General features: G+C 46.4%; 1 protein-coding gene across 2 annotated transcripts in view; it reads left to right on the top strand.

Annotated features, from left to right (window-relative positions):
• The first annotated feature begins 3,237 nt into the window (after positions 1–3,237).
• Positions 3,238–25,809, top strand: part of LOC139061336 (uncharacterized) — a 115,702-nt gene continuing 93,130 nt past the window's right edge. For both annotated transcript variants that reach the window (XM_070541232.1, XM_070541231.1), the window contains exons 1-3: positions 3,238–3,319; positions 14,329–14,367; positions 18,581–18,601. In XM_070541232.1, the coding sequence (XP_070397333.1) occupies positions 3,316–3,319; positions 14,329–14,367; positions 18,581–18,601 (64 nt within the window). In that variant the 5' untranslated portion in view covers positions 3,238–3,315. The remainder of the gene's footprint in view (positions 3,320–14,328; positions 14,368–18,580; positions 18,602–25,809) is intronic.

Below are 25,809 nucleotides of genomic sequence, written 5' to 3'. Positions count from 1 at the left end.
GACGAATGGCTATCCCCAGACTTGTGCAAGGAAATCACCTCCTCAACCTTCCAGTCTTCTGGAATGAAGGCTGTCTGAAGAGCTTGCTGGGATAGATGAGAAAGCATTACAGCACTGTACACTTTAGTGCTGATTAAATACTTGGAATTCATATTGTCAATGCCACATGATGAAGAAACTTTTAACTGATGTGTTATTCTTTCTATGCCAGCAATATCAAACACAATAGGGTCCATCGGTAAAAAGTGTGCTGATGCACTCGTGCATCTCTGCAGCTCTACGCTTGTGGAGCAATTGCTTTTCTTTGTCGTAGTGAAATAATCGACGTGCTGCAAACATCAGCTGACTTCTCGAAATATCATTAAGCTCATTAGCGCATAGCTAGGCAACGGCGTAAGCGGTACAAAGCCGGTGTAACATTACCGCACCACCACGATGCCTACCAGTCACGCCGAGTAATGTCACGAGACGAACCAATGACGCATTCGACGACTGTAAGGACCGGGACCTACTCTCACACGCTTAGTGCGCTGAAACTAAGGCGTGCTTGCTTGACAACTCGATGCGTTGCGCATTTCTGCAACGGGATCCTGCACGATTCATTTATTCATAGAAATGAATATTAAAAAGTTGAACTAAACTATGGGGTTTTATGTGCCAGAACCACGATGCGATTATGAGCTATGCCGTAGTGAAGGACTACGGAATAATTTGAAACACCAGAGATTCTTTAACATGCACATAAATCTAAGTACACGGATGTCTTCGCATTTCGCCCCCTTGAAATGCGGCCGCCGGGGCCGGGACTTGAATCCGCGACCTTGCGCTTAGCAGTCAAATACGATAGCCCTTGAGCAACCACGACAGGTCAATAAATCTTGCATCGGGTAAAACCCATTCGTTCAAATGTTGCACTCGCTTCACTATTATACCACTTAGTTCATCTTTTGATGTAAGGAATTATAAAACCAATACTGGTAACTGTATCTCATGTATCCCAACTATAGAACCAATTGCTTCCAGTACAACTGGAGATGGCTCCAGTTGAATCCGAACAGAAACGAGTTGCTAGCCAGTTGGCTTCTAACTGGCACCTGTTGTCCTGTTTAACTGGGACCAGTTGGTTTCCTGCTGGAACCGGTTGGTCACATTCACTACCAATAGAAACCTGTTGGGTTCTAGTTGAATATGCTTGTCTGGGATACTACCTACAGTAAAATATTTCCTACGTAGAGAAAACGATACCCGACAACGGCAGGTTATTCCAGGGTTTGAGAGAAGTACAAGTCACGGGTGAAGAAGGTGTAAATAAACGCTGTCGGAATTCAAGTAGGCGATCATTGGCTGCATTTTTGCATATTCCAGACGTAAATTAAAATGCGTCCTTCGAAAGCAGAGTGCCGTTCGTTTATATAAAACCACTTCTTGTGTCCATGGCGTGTTTCAGTTGTGAATTGAAATACGAAATCGTACTTTTAGCGAGTTTTAATGCACATTGTTCATTGGACTTTCTTATCCAAGGCCTCCATAGTCTCACCAATGATATGAGTTGAATGGAAATGATTCTAATTTTCCAATGGCACATGGGGAGAGCCGAGGAAACAAAGCTTCATGAGCAGCTTGACAAGCCCATCTACCTCTACAGTGCGTTGTCACAGTCGGCGAGCCGGATGCATAATGAAAAAAAAAACTCGCACGCAAAGTTTTGGATATTCGCAAGAAACAAAACATGCTCGAACATGAGGCAGAACACAGAAGTATTAAAATGATGTAGTGAAGTATGTAGTGAAATTAAGAAAAGGTAAACCAGAGATTCGCAATGAATGAAAACAAAACATCTCGCAGTAATATGCTTATACAGCAAATGATAAGCGCTTAAACGACAGCTTTACACAGAGCATAGGACGATGACACTGTATTCCGATGGTATATACATTGCAACAAACTGGCATGCTGTAGCAACCGTATCAACACTTATTTCGCAGAATGTTATAAACACATGGCTAAGACACACCACAAGGGACATAAATTAGAATTTTGCGAGAAACATTCCATACAAGTGCTTCTATGTGTTTACATTTGTTTAATATACGTGGTAGGATGTTAACTAAACTTGGAGTTATGTACTCGGTTTGCATTTCGGAACGTGCCAAAGGTTTCAGTGCCTGCTGTTATGGACGGGTACATTGGTATGAAGATGCGCCACAGCGGACAGGTTATTGACATTAGCTCTTGTTTACCTCCTGTAACTATCAGTTAGCCTAACGCAATAAATGTCAGAAATTTATTAACGTATGTACCAAACGAACAAGTCATCTTCGTGTGTGAAAATACTTTCCTTAGAAATTGAGCACAATACCTTCTTCTATAAAGTGAACATTTTTTTGCAAGTTAGTAGCGATTGCTGTTCCCCATACAAGCTGGCAATAATTCAGGTCTGACAAAATTGTAAGTTACACGATCAAGACTTTTACTTTCATTGCAAGGAAGTGCCGATGTCAGCCTATTAGTCCTCCTATACGACACAGCTTTGTTGCAACTGCATTTGCACGATTATCCCAACTCAGGTGACCCGCAAAATGCACACCTAAGTGTCTTAGGCTATCCACAAAGACAGTTTTCTCGGAGCCAAAACAAAACTGGGACCTCAACGGAACTTGCTTGCTCTTAGCCGTGATTACTCGTTTAGCATTGAACTCATTATTCTTCAGCTAATCTACACCTTATTACCATTCTTAAACAAAACAATTTTTTCACGATATAGAACTGCAAAACTGTCAGTGTTGGCCTAGGTGAGGATGCGCATAGATTTTCTGTTCCCAAAAGCACTCGACCGCGCTGAAAATAAAAAGATTGATTTCCTATCTAAGCTAAATTTAACTGTTCGAAAACCGGTCGGGACGACAATCTCGAGCAATTTTTGACCATCACTTCACTCATCTTCAAGGGAGCCTATGTTTTCAACTGTATTTCTTTTTCTACGTACACTGTGCTAGTACACTCTAACTGTACTAAAGAACTCGTAGTTGAATAACCAGTAGGGTTTTTGAGCGGTTTCTCCATTCTTACGTACACGCATATGTCGAAATAATCGCTGGCTTAATTATTTTTCTCATTGTAATATAACTTCCCCTTCTTGTCATATGATCCTACCGTGTACTACATGGCCAATATTGCGCCGTGGGCATTCGCCAATGTCTGGAATAACCGCCACCATCATCATCATCATGCGTGCATGCACCGCAAAGACGAAGGCAACCCGTTGTGCCACTGGCTCTCTTCCGGCTTCTCCGTTGGTGACAACTTGGCAAAAAAATGGGTGAGCTATCTCGTCCACGTCTATGTCTCGAGAACGCCGAGTAAACAATTTCTACGTGCTGAACTTCTGTGGCAGGCATTCTTAGTTTATTACCGCTAAACAGGGCACCACTGTAAGTTAAATGAGGCGTACAACTCCTGCGGGACCCGCCGTGGTTGCTCAGTGGTTATGGTGTTAGACTGCTGAGCACGAGGTCGCGGGATCAGACCCCGGCCATGGCGGCCGCATTTCGATGGGGGCGAAATGCGAAAACACCCGTGTACTTAGAATTAGGTGCACGTTAAAGAACCCCAGGTGGTCGAAATTTTCGGAGTCCTCCACTACGGCGTGCATAATCAGAAAGCGGTTTTGTCACGTAAAACGCCATAATTTAATTTTTAATATAACTCCTGCGGGGACGGTAGAGTATCCATCTCCAGTGCAAGAGGACCGTGATTCAAATCCCGGCGCCTCGCAATTCTTCCACGGAAAATACAAAAAAAACCGTGTGTTGAGAAAATTGCACAAACAGGCCTGGAGTGCGGCCTAATACCGGTGACCAGAACCGGTAACGCACTCTCTCACCAGAGTAGGATTGGCCACCTGGTGCAGTACTTGGCCACAACCTCCTATATGAATACAACAATCAAACCCCGGCCCTCAGTCCCCAGCAGCCGCGAAGCAACTCACCACGGCGGCGGTCAGATCTGTGACGCTGCAGAGGGTGCTAAGAATACCTGGCTCCGGACAGGCCGCCATTGGAATCTGAACCTGGCAACGTTTAACGTTAGAACGCAATCTAGTGAGGCGAGTCTAGCAGTTTTATTGGAGGAATTAGAGGGTAGTAAATGGGATATAATAGGGCTCAGTGAGGTTAGGAGGACAAAAGAAGCATATACAGTGCTAAAAAGCGGGCATGTACTGTGTTACCGGGGCTTAGCGGAGAGACGAGAACTAGGAATCAGATTCCTGATTAATAAGGAAATAGCTGGTAACATACAGGAATTCTATAGCATTAACGAGAGGGTGGCAGGTCTTGTTGTGAAACTTAATAAGAGGTACAAATTGAAGATGGTACAAGTCTATGCCCCTACATGCAGTCATGATGATCAGGAAGACGAAAGCTTTTATGAAGACGTAGAATCGGCAATGGCTAAAGTCAAAACAAAATACACGATTCTGATGGGCGACTTCAATGCCAGGGTAGGCAAGAAGCAGGCTGGAGACAAGTCAGTGGGGGAATATGGCATAGGCTCTAGGAATAGCAGAGGAGAATTATTAGTAGAGTTTGCAGAACAGAATAATATGCTTATTCGAAGTAGTAGCTTAGCGCAAATAAAACCACAGACACAAGGAAGACCAACAAGGACCAGCGCTACTCACAACGGTTTAATGGAAGGGAAGGATAGTGCATATGTATGCACTATGTATATATATATATATATATATATATATATATATATATATATATATATATATATATATATATATATATATATATTTATATATATATATATATATATATATATATATATATATATATATATATATATATATATATATATATATATATATATATATACATATATATATATATATATATATATATATATATATATAGTGCATATATATACCGGCTTCCCTTCTGCTTGGTATGCGCATGCGTGACAAGAGGATTTATATATATGCACTATCCTTCCTTTCCATTCAACAGTTGTGAGTTAGCGCTTGTCCTTGTCTGTCTTCCTTGTGTCTGTGGTTTTATTTGCGCTAAGCTACTACTTCAAATATGGACGACCAACTAGCCCAACAGTCAACTCTTCTAGAATAATATGCGGATAATGAATACCTTTTTCCGCAAGCGGGTTAGTCGAAAGTGGACGTGGAGGAGCCCGAATGGTGAGACTAGAAATGAAATCGACTTCATACTCTGCGCAAACCCTGGCATCATACAAGATGTAGACGTGCTCGGCAAGGTACGCTGCAGTGACCATAGGATCGTAAGAACTCGAATTAGCCTAGACTTGAGGCGGGAACGGAAGAAACTGGTACACAAGAAGCCAATCAATGAGTTAGCGGTAAGAGGGAAACTAGAAGAATTCCGGATCAAGCTACAGAACAGGTATTCGGCTTTAACTCAGGAAGAGGACCTTAGTGTTGAAGCAATGAAAGACAATCTCATGGGCATCATTAAGGAGTGCGCAATAGAAGTCGGTGATAACGCCGTTAGACAGGAAACCAGTAAGCTATTGCAGGAGACGAAAGATCTGATCAAGAAACGCCAATGTATGAAAGCCTCTAACCCTACAGCTAGAATAGAACTGGCAGAACTTTCTAAGTTAATCGACAAGCGTAAGACAGCGGACATCAGGAACTATAGTATGGATAGAATTGAACAGGCTCTCAGGAACGGAGGAAGCCTAAAAACAGTGAAGAAGAAACTAGGAATAGGCAAGAATCAGATGTGTGCGTTAAGAGACAAAGCCGGCAATATTGTTACTAATATGGATGAGATAGTTCAAGTGGCTGAGGAGTTCTATAGAAATTTTTACAGTACCAGTGGCATCCACGACGATAATGCAAGAGAGAATAGCCTAGAGGAATTCGAGATCCCACAGGTAACGCCAGAAGAACTAAAGACAGCCTTAGGAGCTATGCAAAGGGGGAAGGCAGCTGGGGAGGATCAGGTGACAGCAGATTTGTTGAAGGATGGTGGTCAGATTGTTCTAGTGAAACTGGCCACCCTGTATACGCAATGCCTCATAACCTCGAACGTACCGGAAGCTTGGAAGAACGCTAACATAATCCTAATCCATAAGAAAGGGGACGCCAAAGACTTGAAAAATTATAGACCGATCAGCTTACTGTCCCTTGCCTACAAAGTATTTACTAAGGTAATCGCAAATAGAATCAGGAACACCTTAGACTTCTGTCAACCAAAGGACCAGGCAGGATTCCGGAAAGGCTACTCAACAATAGACCATATTCACACTATCAATCAAGTAATAGAGAAATGTGCAGAATATAACCAACCCTTATATATAGCTTACATTGATTACGAGAAATCGTTTGATTCAGTCGAAAGCTCAGCAGTCATGGAATCAGGGTGTAGATGAGCCATATGTAAAAATACTGGAAGATATCTATAGCGGCTCCACAGCCACCGTAGTCCTCCACAAAGAAAGCAACAAAATCCCTATAAAGAAAGCCGTCAGACAGGGAGATACGATATCTCCAATGCTATTCACAGCATGTTTACAGGAGGTATTCAGAGGCCTGGAGTGGGAAGAATTGGGCATAAAAGTTGATGGAGAATACCTTAGCAATTTGCGATTCGCTGATGATATTGCCTTGCTTAGTAACTCAGAAGACCAATTCCAATGCATGCTCACTGACCTGGAGAGGCAAAGCAGAAGGGTGGGTCTGAAAATTATTCTGCAGAAAACTAAAGTATTGTTTAACAGTCTCGGAAGAGAACAGCAGTTTGCGATAGGTAGCGAAGCATTGGAAGTGGTAAAGGAATACATCTACTTAGGGCAGGTAGTGACCACGGATCCTGATCATGAGACTGAAATAACCAGAAGAATAAGAATGGGTTGGGGTGCGTTTGGCAGGCATTCTCAAATCATGAACAGCAGGTTGCCACTATCCCTGAAAAGGAAAGTGTATAACAGGTGTGTGTTACCAGTACTCCCATATGCGGCAGAAACCTGGAGGCTTACGAAAACGGTTCTGCTGAAATTGAGGACGACGCAACGAGCTATGGAAAGAAGAATGATGGGTGTAACGTTAAGGCATAAGAAAAGAGCAGATTGGGTGAGGCAACAAACGCTGGTAAACGACATCTTAGTTGAAATCAAGAAAAAGAAGTGGGCATGGGCCGGACATGCAATGAGGAGGGAAGATAACCGATGGTTACTAAGGGTTACGGACTGGATTCCAAGGGAAGGGAAGCGTAGCAGGGGGCGGCAGGAAGTTAGGTGGGCGGATGACATTAAGACGTTTGCAGGGACAACATGGCCACAATTAGTACATGACCGGGGTAGTTGGAGAAGTATGGGAGAGGCCTTTGCCCTGCAGTGGGCGTAACTAGGCTGATGATGATTATGATGATGATTATGATGATGATGATGATGTGACCAACGCATCTGGCTAGGTCAGTTTTCGGGATTCAGCGTAAACAAACAGGCTATTTTGCCGGCAACCAGTCGAAGCTGGATAACTGTACCATCCAGCATTTCCATAGTGTCCCTTGGTCGAACCGATGTTCTTTGTCCCTAGTGTTATTTGCTGGTTAGAGATGATTTAGCCTGCAAGAAAATAAAATGCTGGCAAACGGAGGACAAAGGAGAGAGCCTGAAAGTAAAATAAAAGCCCACTGGGCAGGATCTTCAGGGCACCCAGAGGGCAACGAGGGGATCAAAGCTCGTACCAGGGTGGTCAGGTGGTTGGGGCTACACTGCAAAATAATTTACACCCTCAAAAGTGAACAAAGGTGTAAATCAGTCTGTAACTCACACCCTTACACAATGAGGCATGCACGTACGCCCCAGAGTGGATAAGGGTGTTAGATATAGAATGGTTTATACTATTACTCACTATTAGGGCGTACATTGTTTTACAACATACCGAGGCCTCAGCGCGCGTGGGAGCGTTCGTAAAAGAAGTCGGTCGTCTGCTCTTCTAGACAGTCGATCTCATACATAACCTGCATGTGGAGATCTCGGCGAGCCTTCAAACCACTGGAATGTGTGGGTTTCATTTTGTGTCCCCGTCGCTCCTTTGTTGTCCCTGATGCAGCGACATTACTAAACAATGACACGCTGCTTACACTTAGTGTTTGCTCAAGTTTTCCCTTTTCTCGCGCTGTGAGTGGTCAGAATCCACGCGTGCAATTTACGAAAACTGCCCATAAAATTTACTTCGAGCTATCCTGCTTGCTGCCAAAAGAATAGCCACAGCATTAATCAAAACGTCAACATTTCCATAGATTCTAGAGGAAATGTGGGAAAACACATTCCCTGTACTAAACAAGGCGTCTTAGCATTTATTTGCTTTTGCCCATCTTTAAACATTGAATATTTTACTGCCTCTCAGAGCAGCATGATTAAAGCGGTGCAAAATGCGAGGCATATCTTTGTAATCCCATTAGCATTCTAAGCCTTATTCAGCTACTTTACGCCCTTCGTCCATGTCACCTAAATTGTCTACCAGCTTGGGCCACTAGGCATCTGCCGTGAAGGCAGCACGAGTCACGGGGACTGGCTACTGGCTGCTGCCTCGCACAGTAGACAACTTGGGTTACCGAGTATGGGGGCCGCTGGGTATTTTCCCGGACAGACAACTAGCGCTTCCTAATTACATTATTGCTGCCATCGCTGCCAATAGTGAATTTCCCATCACCAAATTACATATACGCTACTTACCACTCGAATTACCGTGCAAAAGCATTTCCAAAGAATGAACAGTGCCTAAAATTGTGGCAAGGCACCAAGGCAACCAGTAGGCAAGCTGTCCCAAGTAACAAATGAGCTAATAATTAAGGAAACGACAAAAATGAAAGTGTCCGACTCAAGAGATAGGATAGAATTCGCGGAAGTGTCAAAACTGATCAACAAAGCGAAAGTAAGGGATATTCGAAACTATTGTGTGGGAAAGGCGGAAGAGGCCGTAAAAAATGAACGCAGCCTGAAATCGGTGAGAAAGAAACTTGGCATAGGACAAACCAGTATGTATGCACTGCAAGATAAGTAGCGTAATATCATCAGCAATCTCGAAGATATAGTAAAGGAAGTGGAAATATTTTATACTGACCTGTACAGTACCCAGAGGAGTCAGGATACCTCCGTTTGAAACAGTAATGAACAGGATACAGGAACTCCTATGACTAGCGATGATGTCAGAAGGACGTTGCAAGACATGAAACGAGGAACAGCGGAAGGACAAAGTGGAATAACAGTCGATTTAATCAAAGATGGAGGAGACAAAGCTTGAAAAACTGGCGGCTCTTTATAAGAAGTGTCTATCGACTACAAGGGTCCTAGAAAACTGGAAGAATGCAAACATTATACTAATCCACAAAAGGGAGACATTAAAGAATTGAAAAATTATAGGCCCATTAGCTTACTCCCAGTATTATACAAAATATTTACCAAAATAATCTAATAAGGGCAACACTGGACATTGGTCAACGAAGGGAACAGGCTAGCTTCAGGAAGGGATACTCTAAATGAATCAAATTCATGTCATCAATCAGGTTATCGAGAAATCCGCAGAGTGCAATAAGCCTCTCTATATGGCTTCCATACATTACGAAAAGGCATTTGATACAGTAGAGATGCCAGCAGTCATGGAGGCATTACGTAATCAAGGAGTACAGAACGCTTATGTAAATGCCTTGTAGAATATCTACAGAGGTTCTACAGCTACCTTAATTCTACACAAGAAATGCTGGAAGATACCTATAAAGAAAGGGGTCAGACACGTAGGCACGATCTCTCCAATGCTATTCAGTTCGTGTTTACAAGTATTCAAGCTACTAAACTGCGAAAGCTTAGGAGCAAGGACCAACGGCGAATATCTCGGCTACCTTCGATTTGCAGATGACATTGTCTTGTTCAGCAACACTAGGGATGAGTTACAACAGATGACCGAGGACGTTAACAGAGAGAGTGTGAGGGTGGGGTTGAACATTAATATGCAAAAGACAAAGATAATGATAAATAGCCGGGCAAAGGAACAAGAGTTGAGGATCGCCAGTCAGCCTCTAGAGCCTGTAAAGGAGTACGTTTACCTAGGTCAATTAATCACAGGGAACCCTGATCATGAGAAGGAAATTCACAGAAGAATAAAAATGGCTTGAATCGCACACGGCAGACATTGCCAGCTCCTGACTGGAAGCTTACCGTTATCATTGATAAGGAAGGTGTACAATCAGTGCATTTTACCGGTGCTAACATATGGGGAAGAGACTTGGAAACTCACAAAGAAGCTTGAGAACAAGTTAAGGACCACGCAAAGAGCGACGGAACGAAGATTGCTAGGCATAACGTTAAGAGATAGAAAGAGAGCGGTTTGGATCAGAGAGCAAACGGGTGTAGACGATATCCTGATTAACATCAAGAGGAAATAATGGAGCTGGGCAGGTTATGTAATGCGCTGGTTAGATAACCGTTGCACCATTAGGGTTACAGAATTGGTACCAAGAGAAGGAAAATGCAATAGAGAACGACAGAAGACTAGGTGGAGTTATGAAATTGGGAAATTCGCGGGCGCTAATTGGAATCGGTTGGCACAGGGCAGGGGTAATTGGAGATCGCAGGGAGAGGCCTTCGTCCTGCAGTAGACACAAAACAGGCTGCTGATGTCGTTGGTGCTGCTGCTGATGACGATGGAAATTGTCTTTGCCATCCGCTTCATCTACAGAGTTGTAAAAGATAAAATGCATCAAGCAGTGTTCCTCGCACTTGTTTCTTGCTGCCGAAGCAGTTGTGTTGAACCCTTAGAGCAACATACCTCTGATTGTTATCAAAGCCAGGGAGGACGTCCACTGGGGCTGATGTTCAGGGGAAATGCAGACGAAGCAGTAAACTATGGTTGAAAAAGGCATGTTCCAGGTTGGAGCAACCGAATAGACAAAAGAATACTTGCCTTCGTCAGGGCTCTGCCAAAAGAGGTGCCCTGTATTTTTTCTTCAAGTCTATGCTCTTGACACATTCAGGGCCCTGTCGCAGTCCTTGCAGTTCACGACAGAGCTCGTCTCCTCCTCTGTTCTTTCACATTTTTAAATAATAGTAATCAGCGATTCGCGGCCTCTCGGCGGAACGTTGCTGGAGAAGCGAGTGGCTGCTGACGCCCGTCTGCTCTCGATCCAGAAGGCGTCCAATGGCGGCGCTCCTGGTGCGCAGGCTGCTCGCTGTAAAAGGTCTACAAATTTTTGATGAAAGAGAAAGAGATGACTGTTACGCCACGGTGTTAACGAACATGCAGTTCGTGACCTAGAAGTACACCAAGTGCGCAACTTTGTGGACAGGAAAGGTACGCAAGCTAGATGTCGATTATTGTTTGAGGTCAAGATACGCCCCGAAAGGCGAAATACTACTTTTATGAGAGTGTGCTGCTTGATTATGATGTAGTGATTGCCCTCGAGCTTTTCCTTTATATTATTAATGAATATAAGCTTCAAAATTGTGATGGTAAGCTTCCACCTAGTGTTGTTTTCCTTGGCGTACACATTACAGCGCTGTGACACGAATACCAAGCTATTAACGAAAGGATTTCGCTCAAGGGCTAGTTTATTCATTTATTTACTTACTTATTTATTTATTCATTTATTTGTCTATCAAAAATGTCCTTACAAGCCTCGCACGAGGTATGCGGTAAGGGGGGCGTCACGAAAGACTAGCAGAGTATATTGGCCTCGAGCTCCACCACTGGAAAAGCTGCCGCCACCGTCGGCGTGACGTGCTAGGAGGGATCACGTGGACATAGCGGCCGCGTCGGCTGCTTCGGGCGCGCCGAAGCGAGCTGAAAACGAGTTTAAATTCCCTCGTACGCTGCGGTCCTCATTTAGTGGCGAAATTTTCCCGCTTCGAGTGTCTCCTTTACAACGCTTGAAAGCACTACAATATGTAGTCGCTGCCTTTGAAGGCGCGCAACATTGTAGGCTACTGCTCGGTGCCGCAGGGCCGGACGCACGTAACGGAGGCCGGTGTCAGGCTTATTCACACGTTGCCGCAGGACAAGAAGCTGCGTGAAGCTTGGCTCGCGAAACATAAAACCGGCAAACAGTCATCGGCTACAACTCGCGTATGCAGCATGCACAGACGCGAAGAAGATTTCTGCTACGGCACCCGGTCTGCGATGTTCTGAAGACGCGCGCTGAGACGGTCGCCCGAGTCCGCTGCCCGACTAATGTCATGATGGTTTGGTCTATTAACTTGTCGATGCTATAGATACTGGCAAGTTCAGTGGAGTGGAAAGGCAGCGGTAAGAAGCACATTTAAAAAAAGCATGGCATATGCTCATGTTTGTGTTATGAATTAATGCACTGGATTACAAAAAAGGAGCAGCGCGAAATCGCACGCTGAGAACACCGATAAACATACAGTGCGACGCAACTCGAGAAATAGAATTGAAAGGTCGAAGAATTTAGAAGAAAAAAAAGATTGAATCGTCGCGACGGCACATCACAGTCCCCGTAAGCGTCAAAGTCTCTACAATGAAATAATTTTTGATCAGGCCTGATAGCGCCCACGCAACAATGGTTGCTTGTATACTGTCAAATGCTCATATTCTGCGGCCTAAAGCTCATGCCACGGTGCGAAAACGCGCGCGCGGAGAAAGCGACACAGTGCGCGGACAAGCATGCAGACGCGCAGTCAGTCGCTCCGAATCTGCGCGATCGCTGCATTGAGGCTTAGTTCTATTACACTCCATTTAGTTATAAAAACACTATAAGAACATATTTCACATAGTTTGCTCCCAGCGTTTACCTACCTTTCACGCAAGAAGCCGGTACGGGAGACTCCATCGCGGCGACAATGCGCAGTGGCGTTCGCTGTACGTATTCGGTAAAGAGATAGCGTCTGTAAACGATTGTGTGCTTTCAGTTTGCCCAAGATTATTATTTAGACAGTAGGAAACTTCCCTCGTTTCGAAAGTACTTACAGAAATGTTCGGGAGAGCTCGCGCGTGGTGTTTTCAGTGAGCGCTGACAGCAAAACCTATGAGGAGCGCGCCACGTGATCCCTGATACTACGCCAGCGAGGCACTTCCGATAGATGGCGACTCCGTAACTCCTCGCCGCCAATATGTTGGGCATAAAACAAAACATAATATATATGCATTATTAGCAGACAGTATAAAAATGTATGCACAACGTCTTATGCATACATTAAATCATTGCGCAAAAATAATAGGACCTGTAGTGCACATATCAGAGAAACGACAAAAAATACAGTTGTTTTCGTAAACAACGCAAAATATATAGGCGCTCTAATGTTATAGGGCAAAAAATACAATAATAATAACCGAAATAATGAGCGCAAAAGTAAAACAGCACAAAGAACCCATATAACGGGAAAACCAAAGAAAATGCCTCATGCATCATGCAACATGTCTCTCGAGTACGTCGCTTTGTGTTCCTGCGTGTCCTGTTTATTTCCACTGCGCAATCTTAGTAATTGGCAGGCCGTGGCATAGAAGGTGCGGGTGCAAGAGGATGTGCCTATACGCAAGTAAAGTCTTCTTTGTTGGCGTATACAGATGCACAATGCGCCTGCGGGCTGCCGTTCCGGGATCATGTGCGCATTCAGCTCGAAATTTAAATAGAAAGAAGCTTATGGCAGCCGCATCTTGCGATCTACAGGCATCTATAGACGTCTGCCCCATTCACACCCATTTTGAGCTTCAGTGGCTTGAGATAAACCACGCAACGCAGCAGAACACAGCCGAAAGCATTGTGCAGCCCTAGTCGCAAATATGCTAATAAATATCGCCTCTGCCTCTTTCACAATTTGTAGTTCCGTGTACCTTATCGTAACCACGAGATGCACAAAGCATCGGTTCTTTCAAAATGAGTTGTTTTTTTAATGTTTAAATCTGTCAGACTCACAGAACCTGCATAGTGGAAGAAGTGTGTATTGAAGATTGCAAGAGACGAGAGAAATCTAATAAGCAAGAAAATGCAAGCAATTAAGTAATAAGCTAATAATTAAAGGAACGAACTTATAAATCAAATATATGAAGTGCGCCTGATAAACGCTTTTTTTTTTGCGGGAAGTCAACGTTCTGGTACGGGCAAGATGTTCCGTGTTACTGATCGCGTAATACTGCTTGGCGGTCCTCGTCTACCCAGATAAATGCATCCCGGAAATACAAGGGCCGCTTGTCTTACTACGTATACAAGGCCGCTTCTCTTACTACGTGTGTACCTCTGTCACGCGCCTATTCATTCGCTATAATTGTATTCACGTTTGTATTCCCCGCATTGTTGGTCCATAATTTCTTCTTCTTTCGCACATGACAAGGTGAGACAGAGATGTCGACCGTCGAGTCCACTGTGGAAGGTAAGTCCCGATGACCACGTTTAGAAAGACGCGCCACGCTCGAAACATAGCACCGTCACTCTGAAAACGTTTGAGCTGTTACTGGTGCAATTTCGAAATTCAGGCGCACAGAAAGACGAACAAATGTCTGCTGCTTTTTTTCAGAATCATGGTCATCTTGATTTTTTTTGCACCTAATTAGGGATCATGTGCATCATATATTACCCGCGGTAGGCATTCCGAAGTTTCGCGTATATGTCTAAAAAGGAATTAAAGAATGACGACCATTCCACTCTGTGAAGATGGAATGGCAGCGAAAGCTGACAGTCAAAGCTCTCAAACGAGAAGCAAAGTGCTTTCGCTGCCATTCCATCTTCACAGAGTGGAATGGTTGCCCGGGCTGGAGATTGTCGTTTTCGTTCAGCATCGCGGGAACGTTCTTCGTACGAGGTCGTTTCGCGCCGGCGCCGTTTGCATTCTCGTTGCTGTACCCTCCGGCGCTCCTCGTACGCATGTTGTTCTTCGAGTGTACGAACTATACGTGTCTGCCCCATCGATAACGCAGCTGTTTTTAGCGCCGATACCTCTCCTGCTTATATACTGCGATAACCTTGACGTCACACTATTTTTCACGGCGAACCGTTCTAATCGGCTCCGCATTCTCACATCTCCGCTGCCGCGCTACACCCGTATGGGTTTGTTAGAAATCGCTAAGTCCGTTTCTGTTGCCCGACGCCAAAGAAACAAGGGAAGGTTAGTCATATACAGCTTTCGCAGTGAAAAAGAAGTGTACAATTCCTCAAGGTGTACCTGAAGGAGATGTAGTACTGACCAATCCTACTTCCTCAGTGCCTACACTGAACAGCGAGTGACCCGCCGTGGTTGCTCAGTGGCTATGGTGTTGGGCTGCTGAGCACGAGGTCGCGGGATCGAATCCCGGCCACGGCGGCTGCACTTAGATGGGGGCGAAATGCGAAAACATCCGTGTACTTTGATTTGGGTGCACGTTAAAGAACACCAGGTGGTCGAAATTTCCGGAGTCCTCCACTACGGCGTGCCTCATAATCAGAAAGTGGTTTTGGCACGTGAAACCCAATATTTTTTTACACTGAACAGCGCTACCGCCTTATTTCGTTACTTGAAGAAAAACTGGCTGTGGCTTAGCTAAGGTTAAGCCCAGGATGCGAAGCATACTAGCCTTTATTTTAACGCGACAGCGTTAAGGAGCTCGTGTCGAAGAAAAGCCGGTGTCGCCGGCGTCGGCTCAGGCGTGCGGCGCTTGCTCAGGCGCACATTTCGTTGTCGCGCCGAACGCTGCGTTGCTCGACGCTCACCGCGTCCGATGCGGGGCGCGTAGTCTCTGCGCCGTAGCAAAGCCACCTAGAAACAGTCTCTGTAGCACGCCGCTACCTTCGCTTCTCATTCTAACGAGCTGCTTTGTCTCCAGGAGGCTTCTCACCTCGTGAGTGTCTAGCAGAGGCAAGCGCAGCTGCTTATAAACCGCCGCGACGCCGCGAGCGACGGCGCGAGTTGGAGCCCCATTTCTCCTCTGTCGTGACGTCGCGGTGTCACGTGGTATTGACGGTGACACCGCCGCGCCTGAGGAGCTGGGTTGAGCTCTAGTAATATGCTTCGCATAAAAAGAGCGCTACGAAGACGCGGACTAAAAGAAGACCATGTACGACGGACAAAGCGCTTTGTCCGTCGTACATGTTCTTCTTCTTTTAATCCGCGTCTTCGTAGCGCTCTTCAAGTATGCAAAACCAACTCGCCCACATCAAGCTTCTGCTGCTTCAGATTATTTCGTTAGGAATCACACTCGTGGCTGTATTTTCAATAGCTTCGATTTGTTAGCAAGGCTGTTCGTATTTCGACTAACATAGCATGCATGGTCATCTTTGTTACGCAACTCACAGTATTGAGCAGTGTTGCGAGTGGTTCGTAATATGGTCCCTGCTACTAGGATGTGGCCATTGCATACTCGCCATCCTCGAAGCCATACAGCCTGCTCTAAAGGTTTTTGTATTTTGATTTTAAAACATGCTAACCTTCTCCCAACCATTAGAGCCAAACGGTCACGTGAGGGCGCAGCACCTTTCGGCTGATTACGTCAGGATGCCAAAGCGCACGCTTTCAGGACAGTTGCGAGCGGTAGCGAAAGGCAGGCTCTTCACTCTTGCTAGTGCAATGAAGCAGGTGCTCCCGCAGGCTCAGAAACAGCCTAAAACGATATATGCATGGCGATGCTCTGAAAACTCTTGTTGTAATGGCCGGGGCTAGCAGGATGGACGGAAAGTCATGAGGCCAACATGACAGCTTTCATGTTCTATGCAGCCCGACCAACCGGGTTCGAATACTGCCCTCAGTAAAGCGCACGGCACGGTTCTGCTCGGGTGCAGTGGTGGAAAGATCATTGAGGTTCAAGTCACGGCATATGCTAACAACGAGTTCCAAGCGGACTGCAAATGCGAGCCGTACCTTCTTCCATTCCTCGGTCACTAATGCGAAACGCCGAATTCCTGAGAACTTACGACAGTACCGCATCCTCACTTTTGCTAATATGGGAACTAGAGCGACCGAGTGGATAACTGACGAGTTTCGTAGCAAGCTCGGCCAAAAGAACTGCGGATGCCTCGCCGACCTTTGACTCGGACTCGTGACACATTACAATGGCGAAACGCACTCTGCTGGTTTGTTTAGTTTGGTCAATTGGTTATCGTTTAACCAAATTAGCTGAGAAGCTAATTATTGAAATGCGCGGTTGCCTATCTACTGAGCTCCAGCCACGGGTATTTATGAAACAGTATTAGAAATCTGCATAGACACGGCGTTTCGCAGAAGTTGCAGAGAATTAGGGGCGGCACTGGAGTACGCATGTTCGGTAACATACTAATGAGCTCGTTCCAATGTATTAGTTATGCGAATGCACTCTGAATAATAAGGACATTCCAATACTGATGCCGGTATAGATAAAACTTATATCTAAGAGAAATGTCGCCTTAAAGATATATATGCGAATTACGTGCGAGCTTAGAATCTATGGTATGATGGTAGATAGTCAGCTTTATTTATCTAAGTCTTATGAGTTATCAGCCGTTTGTTGGTTGTTTTTTACCTTCATATTCTTACACCAAAATAAACACTCGTAGGACAACAGCGCCGCAGTTGCCCCCTTCGCGCTTTTTTCCCATTTCTGGCTGTTGGCGAATTTATGGCGCAGAAGGAAGGTCACTCTATCGAATATAATTAAGAAGAAATTGTTCAGAGAATGAAGAATCATTCTGCAGGCAATAAAGTCTACCAGAAATGCACGTTATATGCCTTAGTGTTCGTAATTTAAGGGGAAAAAACAACGTGGCTCTAGAAAATAGTCAACGAATTTGCAGGAATTCAGGGTAAATCCATGTTGATGAAGTAATTCTCTACAACTTTTCTTGAACACAGCGTATTATAATCTTCGAAACCTTTCAGCTACCCGCCATGGTTGCTCAGTGGCTATGGTGCTAGGCTGCTGAGCACGAGATCGCGGGATCGAATCCCGGCCACGGCGGCCGCATTTCGATGGGGGCGAAATGCGAAAACACCCGTGTACTTAGATTTAGGTGCACGTTAAAGAACCCCAGGCGGTCGAAATTTCCGGAGTCCTCCACTACGGTGTGCCTCATAATCACAAAGTGGTTTTGGCACGTAAAACCCCATAATTTAATTTTTTTAACCTTTCAGCTGATGGTTTGTTGCTGCAACTGAGAGATAATTGCAAGGTGTTCACCCCTCTCCTTTTTAAAATGGCCATCAGGTTAGGGCAATCTCGACCGTTAATGCATGAATGAAATTAAATAGGAAACATTTTAATGTTTTAATCGTTTAAGATGTTGGACTACACATTGCAGCCATCTTGTTTGCTTGCAATGAGCGTTCCAGATTTGACGATTACTTTTAAGAGGCAGACAATAGACGCGGCACAAAAGGAATGTCACACACACAGGGCAAGCGCCAGTCCTGTGTATGACCTTAAGTTTGTGCCGTGTCTCTTGTTTGCGCCTTAAAAATATTCCTCAAATATACACCGGCTAGGCCGACAGAAAGTTCGTCTAAGCGTTCCAGAATTAACTCATAACTCTATGCTTGAGGTACAGTGGACTGGAAATGGAGGTTTGACACTTTCTAAACGATGAGGCATTGGTTACGTGCTGTAGTTACCACTCACGTGTTTCCATTTGTCTCTCACCTACAGCGTCTTCTTACACAAGCGAAAGTAAGTTAAAGCTGGGGGTGATGCCCACATTGGAAGAGACTGGTGCCGTCTCTGAATGACCGAAGCGCATTTGCATGATATGTTTTCTTCACTCCGTGAAAATCAAGGAAACGAAATTGCATCTCTCTGTCTAAAACAGCTTGTATGTGAAATTGTTAGAGCGGGGATTACAGTAAATTCTACATTGACTTTTGTTGACTTATGCTTTCCTATCCATGCGCGTGTCAATTTGCAAATTTTCATCACTGGACTTTTCGAAAATTGGGCCCTGTAAGTTTGCGCATAGTTATTTCTTGTACTTTCTAAAGAAGAAATAATTCTTTGGCAACGCTCCCATTTTTACTTTCTCTGCTGTACAAAAGCCGTGCTTGTGAAATGTATTACTTGACGCCCTCAGCAATATGAAAATTCTTTTTTTGCAATTGTTTTGTATAACTTTTATGTGCTGACGAAGAAAGTCTATAGTTCGCTTAACCCCAGTTACAGCATGAAAAACTATTTTGTTATATAAATATAGGAGGAGGAGGAGGAGGAGGAGGAAGTAAACTTTATTGCCCTAGAAAGAGTAATTCAGCGGTCGGGCCGGATGTGTTCATCTTCTAATGGTTGATGCCGATCTCCGGCCTGCATGGTTGGCGCCCCTATTCCAGGGCACCACTGAGCGTGGCTGCTCGTCGGGCATGATCCACCAGCCTCCGTTGGAGGCTAGGGTCGCCGCTGGAGAGCACGCTCTCCCACTGCTCCGCACTCGGATTTTCTATTTTGTGGAATGCCTTATTCGTATTGCACTCCCATGTGACGTGATAAAGTGTGGGCATTGCGCCACACCACGGGCATGTGTCCCTGTATTGACCTGGCAACATTTTGTGTAGTTTATGTAAATTTGGGAAAGTTCCTGTCTGCAGCTTTCGCCAGTAAACTGCCTGTTGTAGAGTGAGTGTATTGTGAGGCGGGGGATATCTGATCCTCGTCCCTCTATGGTAATTTAGTATGTAAGAGTACGTTGGGATCACTGTCATGAAGTCCTCAGGATCTCTGTTTAGGCCCGCTTGGTTTGTATGCTCGCGAGCGATCCTATCGACACTTTGGTTGCCCTCAATCTCAGTGTGCCCCGGTACCCAAAAGATGGTGTGTCTAATGTGTTTATTCTGTTGGCCAGCGCGGAGGAAGATTTGTAGCGCTTTTAGACCAATTCTGCCGTTAATGTAGTTTCGACATGCTTCCTTGGAGTCTGTTGGAATTATAAGGGATCTATTTGTGCGGTAGCCCTCCACAGCTGCTAGAGCAACAGCCATTTCCTCTCCCTCGGTTACCGTACAATCCCGTGCCGACGCGCAAGCGATTTCCCTATAGTCCGAGCCTATTACTGTTCTTTTTCCCTTCGTTCTCGAGGATCTACCACGGCGTCCGTGTATACCGTGTTCGCCTTGGTTGCTAGGTATTTTTCTACATACTTTGCCCTAGCGTTCCGCCTGGCTGTGTGTAAATTCGGGTCCATGTTTCTTGGCAGGGAGCCTACTTTGATGGTACTGCGATACTCATCGGGTAGGTAGGCCATTCTTTGTTCTTCCCTCTCAATTTCTTTATGCCCCAGTTTTTTTAGGAGCTCTCTGCCCGTGGTAGTCTGCTGGAGTCTGAGTAGCTGCGACCCTAATTGTGCTTCTTTGAGCTCCTCGAACGTGTTGTGGAGTCCGAGGGCCAGCAGCTTCTCTGTCGAGCTGTTGGCCGGCAGGTGAAGCGCTATTTTAAACGCTTTCCTTAGGATGGCGTCGGCCTGGTCCCGTTCGCCTTTGTTTGTGTAGTAATATGGGAAGGCGTACGTAATCCGGCTGATTATGAGGCTCTTAACCAACTTGACTGTATCTTCCTCCTTCATGCCACTTCTTTTTTGCGAGACGCGGGTGATCATACGTGCCACCTGTGCCGTCGCTTGCTTGAGTATGTTTATGGTGTGTGTGCAGCGTTGATATCTCTGCACCCACATTCCCAGATTCCTGACGGCTTCTTTTTCTGGTATTTTTTGTCCTTCTAGGGTGACGCTGAGATTTGTTCTTCCGAGCGTTTTCCTCTTCTGACTCGCAGGAGCTCTGACTTATCCGTCGAGCAGGCGAGGCCTCTTTCCCTGACACATTCTTCCACGCATGTTGCTGCGGCTTGTAGTCGTTCTTCTTTTTGGCTGAGCGAGCCTTGGTTAGTCCAGATGGTGATATTGTAGGCATAAATGGCGTGATGTATGCCGTCGATCCCTTCCAGCTTCCGGGCTATCCCAATCATTGCAATGTTGAAAAGGATCGGTGAGATCACGGATCCCTGCGGGGTTCCTTTGTTAGGCGTGTGGAACGTGTCTGTGCGCAGGTCTGCTAACCCCACCGTGGCTATTCTGTTTGATAGGAACGCTGTCACGTAGCCGTGGATTCTTCGTCCGCTGTTGAGATCGTCCAGTCCCTTGAGGATGGCCGCGTGGCTGACGTTGTCGAACGCCCCTTTGACATCGAGTGCCATTATTATGTTTTCTCCGTTGTAGGGGAAGATGCTTAGAACCCCCTCTTTAATTTGTAGTAGGACGCCTTGGGTTGATAATTTGGTGCGAAAGCCGAACATATCGTGGGGATACAGATCTTCATCTTCCATGTATTGTTGTAGCCTCGTTGTCACGATTCGCTCGTACAACTTGCCAAGGCACGAAGTGAGTGATATCGGCCGTAGGTTTTCTACTAGTAGCTTTTTCCCTGGCTTGGGGATCATAACTACTTCCGCATGTTTCCATTCCTCTGGCAGTGTCCCCGCTTCCCAATGTGTATTGAGGAAGTTCGTCAGCTGTGTGACTACCTCATCACTTAGGTTGCGGATTAGTGCGTTCGTAATCTTGTCCGCACCTGCTGCTGTGTTCCGGGTCGATGCCTTAGCTGCTGCGAAAACTTCCTCTCTGGTGATGGGTATGTCTAGGTCGGGGTTTTCTTCGCCTCGGTATCTCTCCGTGTACGCTTCGGGTTTATCTTGCCCGTAGCACTTTACACGGACTTTTTCCAGTAGCCCTTCTTCTGTCCCTTCAAATTGGTGTACTAGTCTTTGGATGGCCTTGTTACTTTCTGACTTGGTCTTGGTTGGGTCCATTAGAGCCTTGAGGATACGCCAGGTCTTTGCGGTGCTGAGGGTTCTATTCAGCGTGTCGCTAAACTTTTGCCAACTTTGTCGTGTGAGTTGGCCTGCGTATTCCTCTGCCTCCTTGGTAACCTCTGCTATCTTCTTCTTTAACTTCTTATTTAGTCGTTGTTTCTTCCACCTTTTTGTTAGTCCACGCCTTGCCTCCCATAGCCTGAGGAGTCGCGAGTCCACCTCCGGTGTTTGCTCTGACCTTTCGTCCTCCTGGGTGTATTGTTGCTGTATTTCCTTAAGTTGTTTGCACCATTCCTCTATGGAGGTTATCGCCCCCTCCATGTGCTTGCATTCTTTGCGAAAAGCGTTCCAGTCGGTTATTTTGGCTGTTCCTATCTTGCGCTTGATGTTCTCTGCTGACACTTGCGTTCTTATAATATAATGGTCGCTACCCAGGTTCTCCAGCAGCTTCTCCCACGTGGCTTATCTAGCTCCCGTGACGTATGTCAGGTCTGGGCATGTGTCGGGACTAAAGCTGTTGCCTAGGCGCGTTGGATGGTTTGCATCCGTTAAAAGGGTACAGCTTGTGATTTCTGCTGCGTCGCTAACTTGCGTTCCCTTCTTAGTGTCTTTTTGCTATCCCCAGCTCTGCCCCCTGGCATTAAAGTCACCCATTATAAGCAGGGTGTTGGATTTCGCTAGCTTGCTGGCTCCTATGAAAAGTTTCTGAAAATCCCCGTCATTTTGTCGCGGTGGACTGTATAAGTTTATGATAAAAGTGCTTTTTTGTTTTCCCTTTTTCTTTGGAATTATCTCTGTCACGATGTGTTCTATCCGCGTGTCCGGAATTTCATCGTGTGCTATAGCGACTAGTTGTTTACTAATTAGGGTGGCCGCGCGATCTTTTTCTTGGCACGTGTATCCCTTGAGTGTCGGCACGGTGTTTGTCTTCTGCAGTGCGATTATGTCAGGAAGACTTAACTGTGAATTTATGAATTGCTGCAGCGGGCCTTGCTTTTTGCGGTAGCCTCTGCAGTTCCACTGCTATATATCTAATGTGTTGTTTCTAGCCATGTTGGTTTATCGTTGGTTGTTGTTAACTTTGGTTTTCGGTGCCGAATCTTTTTTCGTGATAGAGTCTATCTCTAGCCTCATTTGTTATCTTTTGCGTATTTTGATTTTTTATGTAGTTGCGAAAGCTTTGATCTTGCATCGCGATCTCTTGTTGCATCAAATTCATTTGCTCCTGCATTTTTGCATAAAGGATTGCATTTGCATTTCTATGGTTCCCTTTTCCGACTGCTGTGGCTGTTGCTCCATAGCTGGAGGCAGAGTCTGCTGTCGCGGCAGGCTACCCGCCCTTTGCTGTCGCAGTTCCTTGATTAGTTCTTTGACTCTCTCCTCTAGTTGTTCTGTTTTCTTCCTACTCTGCTCTAGTTCTCGCCTTAGAGCCTTGTTTTCTTCCCTTAGTTGTTTAAGTTCGTTGTCGTTATTGTGATTGTCCGAGCGCGGAAACAGTGATTTGGGAGGGCCTGCCCCCCAGCTTACCTTAACTCCGCCCTTCTTTTGTTGTTGTTGTGGTTTTGGCTGCTGTTCCCACTGCCCTTTGGCTGCGGATGGTGGCCCCAGCGGTGGGAAGGAGCTGTCCCTGGAGTGGCTCCGGTCCCGGCTCCGCGTTTGGCTGCGGCCTCGGCTGCGCGAGCGGCTCTGCTCTCCTTCTGAGCTCAGCCACCTGGGACGGCGCCTACGGCTCCGGCTCCGCCCTCGGCTTTTCTGCGAGGCTCCTCCTCGCAGCTCGTCGATGTTCTTGAGGCGCATTCGGCAGTCCCGGGTACCGGCGGCGTGTTCGCCTCCGCATACCAGGCACTTTGGTTGGCACTGATGTCCTTCAACTGGGTTGTTTGCTCCGCACTGCCTTTAGGTTCTCGCTCCCGGCGTTGGGCAGACGTCCGAGCGGTGTCCTTGCGTGCCGCATACGTAGCAAAACTGTCTGGTTGGTCTGCAGGGGTATGTCTTGTATTCTACTGCGCTGAAGATGACCCACTTGGGAATGATGGGGCCGTCGAAGGTGATTAGCTCCGTCTCCGACTTGCCCAGCATCCTTGCCGCCAGGATCTCCACCCCTTGAGTACGTAGTCGCAGCTTGGATTCGAGTATTTCAGATGGTAATCCTATCGGTTGTCCGTGGATGACCGCCCGCTTTACGTCGCCAGGCATCGCCACGTAAGCGTTTACTTCGTAATTGATGCCGCTGTATCGGAGGTACTTGATCTTCCTGATGACGTCCGCTACTTCTTCCTTGGAAGCAGTTGCGATGACGATGTTGGACCCTGGTCGGAGCCTGACCAGAAAGTCTTCTTCCTTGAATTTCATCCCGCAGGCCTCTATGATGGCTTGCGTTGCTTGATATGGTTTCATGTCCTTGATTTTCAGCCCCCCTTTGGGCCGGATGATGATCTTCGCGTCGTCCGTCGGTAGCGGTGGCAGCCTCTGCCTCGGCTGCCGCGGCGCTCGCACCTTTTGTAGTTGTTGCTGCAGCGCTCCCGTCACGCCGTCTTGCGTGACGCCGCTGCCAGCTGTGGCTGCCGGCGTCATCTTGTTATTGTTCCCCGTGGCTTCGGATCCTCTCGTCTTAAAAATGACGTCGCTCTCTGTAGCACGCTTGAGATTCCTTTTCTGGCGCCTGGAATGGTAGATTTGCCAGTTTTTTTCCCCGTCTTGCTGCCGGCTCGCCTCACCCGTGGCGTCCTGCTGCATGAGGTCCTCTTCTGCGGCTCCGGTGCCCGCTTCCTCCATGCTCGAGTGCGTGGTGGCGGGCGCCTCCTCCATTACTTGGCATTCTGCCGGGTTTTGGGCCGGCCCGGCCATAAAATTGCTTGTCACAGGGTTGGTAGCGCCCCGGGGATCCATTTCGGTCGATGCCTTGTCGCTCCGACCTACTTGCTGCCCGCCTGGGTGTCGGGTGTGGCTAAGCCTAACGCGAGATTTAGCTCCCCGGCCACGTCGGAGATCTTCGAAGTCCGATAAAAAGTCCAAAAAGGGGCCTACCGGCTCGAAGGTGGTATCCTCGTGGTTCTGACGATCAGGTGCGGTATGTTGTAGGTATGTTGTAGGTGCGAGGGAAAGCGTTCGAGTGTTAGCCTACAAGGGTGGAGGGGGTAGAGGCAAATGAGCGAGTCTCCAATTCTAGCCCAGTCGTTGCTGCGCGTGGCACAGCTGATAGTGGCCGCACTGGACCTATCTTGAAGGTTATCAGCGGCGGCAGATACAAAGATTTCGTCAGACGAGATAACCTGTGGATTCGTGTGAGCTGTGTTGTCCATCCCTAGAGTTGGAGGCCACGTCATCTCAATTTTTGGAGACGCGTTGAAGCTGTAGAGGCAGCACAAGGTGTTCGCTGACCGCTGCTGCCGTTCTTCATCACGTCAGAGTCCAGGCAGCGAGTGTCCGTGGTCATCGAGTGACATCTGTTCACGTCTGCCTGTACGACCATCGCACTGTTGCCGGTGTAACGCACAATTTTTCCATCGCAGTTTCGCTCTGAACGCGAAGCATCGATGCGATAGCAACTTAATCGACAGCTATGCGAAGTAAGAACACTTGTTTTAACGGTCGTATAAAATTATAAGCTATTGTTTACGAAGTTAATAAGCATGACGTCACGCGCGTACCGGGAACGCAAGCAGATCTCCGTTGACCGCGGAAACTCGCTGACCAAACACTGGAGTGTGGAAGCACGGCAGCAGCAGCGAGCGGATTTACCTTCGTGCTGCCTCGAGCTCTCGCAATAAAAAGAGATTGGAATAGTTTAACGTTGTACTGTCACATGCTTGCAAATTTTGTTAATAAATGAGCGTTTACATTATTTTGTGTAGCTGTGTAACTATATATATATACAGTAAAAGCTCGTTAATTCGAACCGCAAGGGGAAGCCGCTTCAGTTCGAATTAACGAAAGTTCGAACTAACGAAAGTGAAGGAGAGCAACAGTACACTGCGATTTGGAAGCAGTAGGGAATGTCAGAAATTTGTCGTGTCAGAAAGTGATGGCGTGTGCCGCGGCCACACGCCATCTTCAAGTCGAAGCTCTGGGTCCGACTGTGCGACACCACC

The sequence above is a fragment of the Dermacentor albipictus genome, chromosome 6 (genome assembly GCF_038994185.2).
Source record: "Dermacentor albipictus isolate Rhodes 1998 colony chromosome 6, USDA_Dalb.pri_finalv2, whole genome shotgun sequence".
In the NCBI taxonomy this organism is placed as follows: Eukaryota; Metazoa; Arthropoda; class Arachnida; order Ixodida; family Ixodidae; genus Dermacentor; species Dermacentor albipictus.
The sequence above is the reverse complement of the archived record's forward strand: the minus strand, read 5'-3'. Positions and strand labels throughout refer to the sequence as shown.